At 41.7% G+C, this 11,846-nt stretch overlaps 1 protein-coding gene across 1 annotated transcript in view; it reads left to right on the top strand.

Moving 5' to 3' along the window:
- Positions 1 to 270: 270 nt before the first annotated feature.
- camkmt (calmodulin-lysine N-methyltransferase) overlaps positions 271 to 11,846 on the top strand; it is a 174,108-nt gene continuing 162,532 nt past the window's right edge. Inside the window, exons 1-3 of the mRNA XM_074645526.1 lie at positions 271 to 736; positions 2,933 to 3,111; positions 3,531 to 3,595. Coding sequence (XP_074501627.1) covers positions 575 to 736; positions 2,933 to 3,111; positions 3,531 to 3,595 — 406 coding nt within the window. The 5' untranslated portion in view covers positions 271 to 574. The remainder of the gene's footprint in view (positions 737 to 2,932; positions 3,112 to 3,530; positions 3,596 to 11,846) is intronic.

Raw genomic sequence — 11,846 nt, 5'->3', positions numbered from 1 at the left:
CACCACGTTAATCAGCTAGTTAACACTAGATAGCTGTGATTATGTGCTTTAAAGAAGCTGTCACTGCGTGCTGAGTTATTGTCAGTCATCACGACAATAGTAATAACCGTTTACACGTTTCATATGACCAATAAGCATTATATTTGATTGTTTCTGTGATTAAATATCGAATCAATCGTCCTGTTGCTGCTGGTTACAGAGAGCACATTCTATGCACGTGCATGATTTCCTAAACAAAGCCCGCTGCGGATGACGTAGCGAGCAACGCCAGACTAAAATAATCAAACTCCGACATGCGCAGCTGCCAGTTTGTAACTGACAATCGGTGCACGATTGCTTCGATAATCTATTGCAATGTCTCGAATGCCAAAAGTGTACGGAAGTCGCACATGTCTCCATTGTGGGTGTAACAGGTGATGACAGTCGAGCAGATCTTCGAGCGGTTCTGCGTTGGTGGAGTTTACAGAAAAAAGCCTTATTTTTGTACAACCACATATCTACCGATAACTGTGACAGCCCGACAGCCAGGACGCTTGTTTACAGATTAATTTCCGCCCACGTCTTCGAGGATCAAATGGAGAGAGACTCAACCGGGACTGCAGGAGACACCGAGCCGGCTTCATCTCTGAGGAACAATATGAACCAAGACACCTGCTCAGCTGATCACCACAGCTCCCGGGATCAGACCTGTGGCTCTACTGATGTCGCCAGGGCCAGGTGGACTCTCCTGAGACAGGTACTGTCAGCCTCAGTGGAAAGCACAAACCTCTGGGGGTTTTAGACTAGATCTTCTTTGCACGTTTTCTACATGGGGTGAATGTTCAACATCAAATGTATTGTTGGGAATCTATTTGTATCTCTGTTACAATCTGTTCTCTTATAACTGTGGGATAATCAGGGTGGTGGAAACATATAGTATCAGCCAGTCTGTCTCTCTGCCATGTTTCCTCCCTTAATTTAGGCTACAACGCCATTGTTTTCTAACCTTTGTAGTTCATATTGTGTTTTATTCCTAGCCCAAGCTGTGTTAAATATGGGCAGGGGCAGAGGCATAATATACATCACCTGTTTACAGTCTGTTACAGCATGGTAGCAGTCTGTTTATTCATCAGTAGTGGTTCATTAGTACTCTGATCTACTATGGCATACAATGCAGCTTGAACCTTTACCTTCTGTAATTTTATCAATAAGTAATTTTATAATCATATATTCCAGTAACTTTGTCACGAGTAAGAATCTCTCTCTCTCTCTCTCTCCCCCTCCAGCCACAGAATGTGATAGGCTTTGCATGTACAAGAACCTGGTACTCACAAGAGCAGTGGCTGTGAAAGTAGGGCTTTGACTTTTTCCCATAGATGGGCATTAAACACGCGTTATACTCTGCTGACAAGAAAAGCTCCCTGCAATGGGATCATCTTGCGTTCTGAATTTCTTCCTCCTGGCGCAGTTATGACCTTTATGTGTGTGCCAGGATACATATAGATACTATTGATATAACTTACAGTATATAATGTAATGACTTCTGCTTTTTACAGATGAGCATGAAAAGATGCAAATTCATGTTTAATTATACAGGGCAATTTTTTTACTCTGTTTACAACAACACCGACTGAAAGTATATTCAAGGCAGCAGTAGGCAGAATATTTTTGGCATCATTGGGCAAAAATTTCATAATAACCTTTCAGCATATTGTAATTCAAGTGTTCTGAGAGAAAACTAGACTTCTGCTCCTCCTCATGGCTCTGTTTTCAGGCTTTAGAATATCCAGCCCGTGACGGGAGACTTTGACCAATCACAGGTCATTTCAGAGAGAGAGCATTCCTATTGGCTGTTCATCCAAATGAGGCAGCTGTCAATCACTCGCAAACTCCGATCAAACGGTCAAACTAGGCAGCGCTGATCAAATATGAAAGTTAAAGATAGGGTCGACGATGTTGGAAAGCTAGCATCATTTGAAAGTAGCATCGCCTCAGGAGCTCCGTCTAAACCCACTCCCTGCCCTCGGGGCTCATTCCAAGGCAACGCCCCCCCCCCCCCCCCCACACACACATGCACGAGCACCGCCGCATCGTAACTACTAGGACCTCAACTCAACAACGCTACCTCATGACAAGTAACCTCGACAGTGCTACTGCAGGGCTGAGTTTTCTCTTCCATCCTCCAGTAAACTTGCGGTGGCGACGCGCTTTGAGTTCAGGCTGGTGCACGCCAAGGGTAGAGTACGAGCAGGGAGGCAGGGAGGCATCCGATTGGTTCTTTCCAAGCGGACCTCGAGGCAGTGATCGGTAGACGTTTTTACAGGATTACAGCAGCTACAGATGACGGCTCTTTTCTGGTCCTTTTTCAGAGCTCATCAGTAACGGATCGCTGTCGGGGTGTAAAGACCATTTCAACCAATAGAACAAATAGTGTAAACTGGAGAACATCGTCAACCCTGCCTGTTAATATTCACCGTAATGCCTATTTCTTGCATAAATGTTTTCAGAAACATATTGTAGTGTACTGTTTAACTGTAAAATGAGAAAGTTTGCTCCGGCTGGTGAGTGGTGCTTGGTATTTTTTTCAATGATTCCTTGAGATTTAAATAAACGTTGGATGAATGAATGAATGAATGAATTTGAAATCATATTCGCTCCAACCTGCCTACCCCAGCTTTAACTATCGGTTAAATTCAACTCAGGAACACCCATTGTTATTGAAATTTTGGACAAATGTAAAATTAGTTAAAAATGTCTTTCTCCTCCATTGCATATTATGGTCTTCCCAAAGGAGCTCTGTTGTCTGTTGGACTGAAACCTCACAGAGCCAAAACGGGAAAACACGACTGATTCATTCTGCAAATGCTGAGACTTTATGAGAAGATTTACCCACTCTCTTGCAGAAACCTGAAATCCATTAACTCCCCTTTATTTCCACTCCCGACTCTCACAGGTGTTGCGTCAGAAACAGGTGGACGCTCCGGAGTTCAAACAGGTGTCCGTTCGCAGGTTCGCGACATTTGACCTTTTCAGCAGGAAAAGGCTTCTGACACACGACCCCAGTGATACCTCAGACGACCAGTGGGCGGAGTACAGAAGTGTCTACTTTCCCGAGTACAGTGCCTTGCTCAGGTACACACACACTCGTTTCCCGCTGGCACAGATAAAGCACGGTGACGGTGCTCCACACAAGTGGGCCGTTTCATGATATGACAGCACTAGTTGGGTAAAAGTCAGTATTGAACATGTTCCAGGTTTATACAGTGTTATTGCTGCTTTGGTTTGTTGTTAATCTAATATCATTTCTAACACATCTTGCACTACACATTTAATTTAAGCCAAACACTTCTTCTACAACTCAGTAATGTCAACCTTTTAGATTTGTAAATAATTCATTGCTCACTTTTTGATACTTTTCCTTTGGAACAATGCCAATTTTAAAATAGTCATTAAGATTCTTTGTCCCGTTTCACTGTAAGAAAACAAACAAAAACACAATGTAGTATTCTCCCAGGCTGCTGTGTAATCCTGTATATGTTCGTGTCTGTCAGGGATAACCTGGGTCCTATCAGAGTCAATGAAGTGCTCAACAGTTTTGACAACACTGGTAATGTCTGTAAGTACATCCTTTATTTGACTTCTTGAAGGCATTGTGTTTGTAATATGTGTGTATGCCATTATTCTGCACTACTCCCTGGCTTCTATCACATCCCCACCCAACACACACACACACACTACAGCTTTGCCTTAGCCTCATGCTGTGTGCCGTGTTAGTGTTTGATTGATGGTTTGATGCAGGTGGTCTGACTCCATCTCTTTGAATGGGAGTATGTCTCTTGTGTGGCTTCTACGGCAGTTTATCAAGTTCCGCCCAACTACCTTCAAACGTCCTCTAGAAGGGGAAGTGGGCTACAGTCTTCTTATTGCTTCAGTCGACAGTGACGGGCGATTGTGTGCTTTGGGAGAGAAAAGGAAAGAGCACGACTCAAACAGGGATTTATTTGCACATGCTCTATGATCCGGAGTGGAACAGCATCAACTGAAGAGCCTTTGATTTCACCTTCATTGTGTCAAGTGTTTGTGAGGCGTTTAACTCGACTGAGTTTCACTTCTGGTTGAGTTGAATTCAGTTTTACTCTATTCTGTTCAGGTATTGTCTTTTAGCAACGTAATGTAATCCTGTCATAGAGGTATTTAGCCAGACATTTACATGAGTGAAACCAGTTACGTCAGCTACACACACCATCTGTCATTTTCTGGAACAAGCCAGTTCAGTAGGACTCTTTATGAGACTACAGACAATTATACTCTGTTATAAGTAGAGATGTTCCGATAAAATTTTTTCCTTCCTGATACCGATTCCAGTACCTCGACTTGCGGTATCGGCCGATACGAGTACCGATCCGATAGCAGCGTCGTAAAAAAAAAGGAAGTTATTATTATTATTATTATTATTAAACATCTTTTTACTACTGACCATGTATGGATGTGATATGACTACTATCTTTGTAAAACATGAACAAATACGTACAGAGAATGAATACAATAGAACTTTCTTTTATTCAGTTTGTCAGTTACAAAGAACATAAATAAATGAAGCTAGTAACAATTTAATATTCTCTTAGCCGTCTACTCAGTGGACAACCTGTGCGCTAATTTGTCCTGCAGGGTGCAATATCCACACCCCCTACCAGGGTACCGCCACCCCTCCAAACGGAATGCCTTACATACCGACCATTCTGCATTTTTACTTGTTGGATTTTCCACTGTGAAATATTGCCAAATGGCTGACATTTTCCTCACCCTGACTACCGTTACACTCTCCACTAGCACCGCACTGTTGTTGTTTGCTATGCGTGACAAACTATCTGCGATCAGTTCTTCTTCGCAGCTCTAAAACAGTAGTTGCCAGTGGCAGCCATGATACATCCAGGGCGACAGCACAGTGAAGGCTACTGTTTTAGAGCGGCGAAGAAGAAGAATTGATTTCCGGTTAAACAAGTTGATTTGTTTGTGGGTTAATAAATGACGGTATCGGATCGGTGCATAGACTGGCGTACTCGCCGATACCCAATACCAACGTTTGGGCAGTATCGGACGCATTTCCGATACTGGTATTGGTATCGGAACAACTCCAGTTATAAGTACTTTATGGCATGCAAAGTTAATTGCATGTGTGTTTCTTGCATTACCAATGTTAGTTAATTTGTTAATTAATTTGAGTAATTTTACTTGTATACAACATAACTTTATTGTCCAACTTAGTGAAAATGTGTCTTTGACTACACTTCAGCGGTCTAAATTATTGCAACGACGAGGATCATAAGAAACAACAACAAAACAAGTTTCTGTGCAGGTCCGTCTTCACAGACATGCGATGGGTTATGACAAAGATCACAGGTTAGCGTTAACCAGCCAGATGGCCAGGAGTCAGGGTCAGAGGTGAAGGTCATGGCTAGGGGCTACTTCATTGCACACTGGGATCAGACTATAGAAGTCATGACAGAGCTCAGTGGCAGCTCTCATTCCAACCTGTATAATCCCTTTTTTCTCTACAAGGAGACAATAGGATCAATATATTTTTTTTCTTTGGAGAGAGAAAATGAAGAGGTCATCATGTTTTTTGCCTCGTGGCACTCTGGCTGCCTTCTCTGTGCTGTTTGTGAATCCCTCATTCCCCCTGTTTTTCTTTCTCTTCCTCCTCTAGTACTAACTAATAAAGATCTCCTCCCTCACCTCTCTTCCCCTCACACCAGACACCTCCAGACTGCTTACAGTATTACCCCCTCATCCCTCTCTCTCTCAATCCACCCCTCTCACCATTTCTCCTCTTTCTTCCTTCCACCCCCTCCCTCCATCCCTCTCTCCTCCCAGCTGGAGTCGTGCTCGGCCAGATGGGTAACTGAGTTCTTGACTTGGCCGGTGGATTAGCACAGCCGGAGATGAGAGCATAAAGGTGGGGAGAGGAGAAAAGGGGGGAGACGGGGGAGGTGGTGGGTGGGCATGCCATAGGTGGAGTGTGTGGATACGTGTGTGTGTGTGTGTGTGTGTGTGTGTAAGGAGTGGAGAGCCACTAGCAACGGGACCTCGTTCCTCAAACAATGAGCCCGCCTTCTCCCTCCTGTTCTCCATCCCATGTTTGGGACTAGTAATGCGTGAGATCAATTAGGATTGGTTGAGAGGAGGCACTGAAAGGCCCAGAGGTGACCCTGTCAGAGCTCTGGGGTATATTTTTTGGGGATGGGAGTCAGAGAGAAACCCCTCTAAATACACAAACACACACATATGTGTGCTCCTCACAAAGACATACACAACAAAAACACACACACACACACACACACACACACACACACACACACACACACACACACACACACACACACACACACACACACACACACACACACACAGAGTCTTGCTAATGAACACATATTCACTTTGCCCACCATCACATCCTCTCCACCTTTCCTGCTATCTTGATAATCCCCCCCACCCCTGAGGTGTGGACAAGCCCAAATCCTAGGGGTCCTTGTCCTCCTGAATAGCAGGCTAAAAAGCCTGGCCGGATTAGCCCACTGCCTCCAAAATGTGTGGACTCAGCTTAAAATTGCTACCCCCCTCTCAGCATGACCCCTCTCTCCCGGCTATTGTGTTTGCCCCTCCACTGTGCACCAATGTGAACAATATGTTGTTTCTTAAGGTGACGATAAGCTGGAGTCAATGGTTTCATTTCCAGACCAGAGGAGCAGACAAGAAGTCTCAATGAAGACGTTTTAGGGAAATGGAGAGTGTATCTTAGAAATGACCTCATATCACCGAGAAGACTCGGACAACATACCGTTTCGAATATCTGGATATTAGGGCCTCATACGCATTTCATTTCTTTTGAAGATTCAAGCCCAAACGAAACCATATATACAGTATGGTTTAATGGAGAATACTGGTATAATTTACAGACCTATTGTGTATATCAGTCCGTGCTGTAACACAGGTCATGCTCTCGTACGAAAATACTTAATTATGCACATAGAAATAAAAGTAAAACAGTAAAATTGACCAAACCAAATGAAGGCTTTAATTACTTTTCTGATGAACAGTCTCAGGTCTGAAGTGGATCTGAAGGAGTCCGAGCATCCTCAGCATAAATTCTGATCATATGGTCATAATGTCATAATCACAGCGGGAGAAAATATTTTAGTATATCAGTAGCATATGTAGAAAATGTATGTCTGTGTTTTTTTTAGGGATGCACCAATTTATCGGCTGAACCAATATTCGCCTCGTTGACTGCCTTCGGCCTATCGGTAAATGAGATGACATCCGCCGATGGCAGTGGCCAATGTTTTTATCTGTTGTGTTAAAAATGAAGAAAATATTTATGTATTTGATTTGCAGATATTTAATTGGTTAGAAAATTATTCTTATTCTCTCTATCCCCCATTTGGCTACAGAATGTTTAGTTGGTACAGGAGTTTAATATATTACTTTCAATTATTTCTATAAATTAGTCTATTTATTAATTTATTATTATTTTATTTATTTTATTTTGTAAAAAACATAAATACAAAAATAAAGTAGTACAAAATATATATATATATATATATATTTTTTTTATTAATTTGTTTTACTAGTTTATTTATTTATTTTTTATGTTTTTTTTGTGTATATGTGAATGTTGTATGTGTTTTATTATTTTATGTGTCTAGTGTGTTTCTAATTTTGGTGTCATTGCTGCCTTAAGTCTTATAACTATTAGTGTTATATTGGTTATTTCCTTTATTGTCAGGGGTGGGAGGGAAAAATGGATGAAAAATAGAAGACTACTTATTTGCTCTGTAATTTATATGCCTTGCAATATTCTTCCAATTAAAATAAATAAATAAATAAATAAATAATAATAATAATAATTTATGCTTGTTGGGTTTGGGTTGGTTTTCTATGGGTGTGTTTTGGATAGGGTCTAACATTTTGGACCCATGAGGACCTCTACCTAGGGTACCCAGGTGTTTTATAGAGGGCACATGAATCAGACAGGTGACTTTGGTTATATAGTAGAGCTGTCAATCGATTAAAATATTGAATCGCAATTAAATGCAAATTAATCACACATTTTTTATCTGTTCAAAATGAACCTTAAGGGGAGATTTGTCAATGATTTATTACTCTTATCAACATGGGAGTGGACAAATATGCTTGTTGTATGCAAATGTATATATTTATTATTGGAAATCAATTAACAACACAAAACAATGACAGATATTGTGCAGAAACCCTCACAGGTACTGCATTTAGCATAAAACAATATGCTCAAATCATAACATGGCAAACTGCAGCCCAACAGGCAACAACAGCTGTCAGTGTGTCAGTGTGCTGACTTGACTATGATTTGCCCCAAACTGCATGTGATTATCATAAAGTGGACATGTCTGTAAAGGGGAGACTCGTGGGTACCCATAGAACCCATTTTCATTCACATATCTGGAGGTCAGATGCCAGTTTTTCCTCGCCAAATTTAGTGTAAGTTTGGAGCGTTATTTAGCCTCTTTTGTAAGCATGACATGGTTGGTAACAATGGAAGTTTTTTAGTTTCATATGATGTCAGGGTCTTCACTCTATTTAAAACTGAGCCTGCTACAACTTCAGAAAGATCGATTGCATTAACGCGTTAAAGAAATTAGTTAAAAGGAATTTGCTCGTTATTATGGCGTTAACTGTGACTGCCCTATTATATAGACACTCACTCACCTGCTTGTCACACTCCCAAGTACAAAGCACCCCCTCTGGTGGTTATTCAAAAGTCATGGAACTGCAGTTACATTTGTAACTCGTTATATGCTGTCAATGAATAATCGGGCCTATTTCAGACCGGTCTTGATCACTTTGAACCATTTGAACTCTGAACTTCCGACCCTCCTGGTTCTCTAGCCGACAGCGGGGGCTTGTAATTGTATAAGAGAGCTTTGTACGGCCGTTGTTTTGGGGTTTTAGGGGGTGCTTGTTTCCTGCGAGGGATCAGGATTTTAGGACACAATACAGGCCCCTTGGGGTTGGGTGACTAAGAATGCATCAGAGGAGGTGTGTGCATGTGTGTGTGTTTGAGAGGGTTTAGGAAGAGCTTGTTGACATTGCAGGGGCTTTTGGTAAAGGGGGCTCATTGGGCTGTAAGGGTGACTTGTTGGGTTCATGTTGCAGGCAAAGGTCACAGTGACACGCACACACAAACAGGAATAAATGATCACTGCTGCGTGTTTTAGTGTTTGGAATCCTCCACTGGAAGCCATGGATGCAGCTAAGCTCAGACTCAATTAGAGCAATGCTTTCCCCTGTTCCTGCATTAGTGTGTGTGTGCGTCTTTGTGCGGGTAATCAAGAGCCAAGCATCCTAATGAAGCCTAATAGAGCCTTCTTCACTACAGCTGTCATTGTCTGAATGGCTACTAGCCTTTCAGCCTCTCAGTCATCCCTATTATCTCCCACAGGCTTCACCTATCACCCCCACTGGTAAATACGATAAGCCCTGAATGTTTGAGTGTTGTGAGGGAAGGGGGGGGCTAGTTAGCTGGTCATTTCTGTGGAAGGATGTTTGTAAAGAGGATATACATGTCAGCATAGGTAACATTTTTAAATCCCCCACCAAATCATCACTGTACATGACAGCCTCGTGTTCTTGTCACTTCCTGTCGCCGCGTCGGACAGGTGTGTGTGTGTGTGCGTGTGTTTTCTGTATCTGTCACAGTCATGTATGCGTGTTTAATGTGTTGCACTAGTATCTCAGTGTTCTTAGTGACTGTGTGTGTGTGTGCATGCATGCACATGTGCATGTGTGTGTGTGTTGTAATAGGTGCCCCCCGTAGCCTCCCCTTGTGCCAAGCCTTTAGCGGAGCCCTGTTTGCATAATTATGCTAATTCATTGTGCCATAGTGCTAATTAGACCTTGTTAGACAATAGAGCTAGACCGGGAGCTGGCAGGCATACACACACACACACACACATACACACACACACACACACACACACACACACACACACGCTCACTCAGACTGTTGTGTCAATGACAAGGTTTGCGGTCCCCCTCTGCGCCGTTTATAACGCGCTCTCTATAGAAATGGTTCTCTACTGGTGTGCTCCGGACTGAGCTCAGGTGTCTCTTACGGTTTGGATTTAAGCTAATGGAACAAAAATCAATGTGAAACAGGAATACTACACAAACGTCCTCACGGTCTAAAACCATGCCCATTATTGTCATTCTCTCTTATTCCTCAGTCAGAGCTGTTGTTAAGCGATGTTTTACCAGCATTATATTAGCAATATTTTTCTAAACTCCACACTTATATTATCATTGCATATTGTAACCAATAATACTCACCTCAGTTTAATTTTGGTTCACCGTGTCATTTGATTATGAGTCGGTCCAGAACCTGTGCTTTAAGAAAAGAAAAGAGGTACATTTTTTATTATTTCTTGAAAAATATTTTTTTTTTAAATATGAATTGTCAGATAGAAGGAATTTATTTTCCAAAATGCATCGTATTGACAATGATAAATACATACTACTCTTGCACTATAAGAAAGGAAAAAAAAAATATTGTTCAGGGCTGTCCTCGACCAAAGAAATCCTCAGTCGACTAACACTCATACGATTTTGTCGACTAATTGATTGGATGATTTAATCGACAGATCTGTAAAACCGAGTTTCTCAATAAAGAATAACACCAAAGCACCACTTTAAATGTGTTTACCAGAGATGTGCTCATAAGTTTATTTGAAAATAAGTCATTCAGCTAATCAACTAAAGAAATCTTAGTCGACTAAGACAAAACAACTGATAAGTCTACACATCGACTAAGAGGGGGCAGCCCTAATATTGTTAATAGAGTCTTAAAGGTCCCATATTATGCTCATTTTCAGGTTCATACTTGTATTTTGTGTTTTTACTAGAACATGTTTACATGTTGTAATGTAAAAAAAAAACTTTATGTTCCTCATACTGTCTGCTTGAATATACCTGAATTTACCCTCTACTTGAAACGCTTTGTTTTAGTGCATTTCAACAGTATTGCAATGGAATTGCGTTGCTAAGCAACAGTTTGGGTCCATGTTTACTTCCTGTCAGCTGGTGTCATTCACATACACTGCAACCGGAAATAGACCGGGACACATTTAGAATGTTTACGTTTAAAAATGTCGGCTGGGATCGGCTCCAGCCCCCCCGCGACCCCTAACGGGATAAGCGGTTGCAGATGGATGGATGGACGTTTAAAACTGTAAAAATTGTCTAAATATCGTACATTTGTGACATCACAAAATCACGGAAATCCTGATGGCTTGTTTCAAACGCACAGTTTTTGAATACAGGCTGTGTGTATTTCTCTGTATATTGAGCGTTTCGATACTTTCACAGTATTAATATAGCGCTTAAACCTACTTTATGATATAAAACACATATATATAATATATAAAATATGGGACCTTTAAGTCAATAATTTAACCACCGAACACAAAACGACAGTCACAAAGTAAGTGGATCTGGCTTTTAAAGTGTGCATGCAGTGTGTGTGTCACTTTGTGGTGTAGGGGTTGGGGGTTGGAGGTAGCGTAAGCAAGACTTGAGTGGCTTGAGGGCACATTGAAAGAGTTGCCAGTTGACTTAATTGAAAGTAATTGATTTTCGCTTGTGCAGCCTTGTCTCCTCCATCCGTTTCACTGGAGGGAACAAGAAACAGGGACTCGCCTGAAGTGCTGCCGGGTGTTGGAGGCTTCTTGACACTCGAGAAAGGAAACAGTCGCCACACTCTATCTGAACACAATGTGAAGCTAATGTGCAGATGCAGACAGACATAAATGTTTATGTGCATGCACACACACACA

This window comes from Sebastes fasciatus, chromosome 9 (genome assembly GCF_043250625.1).
Source record: "Sebastes fasciatus isolate fSebFas1 chromosome 9, fSebFas1.pri, whole genome shotgun sequence".
NCBI lineage: Eukaryota > Metazoa > Chordata > Actinopteri > Perciformes > Sebastidae > Sebastes > Sebastes fasciatus.
This window is presented reverse-complemented; position numbering and strand designations above follow the sequence as displayed.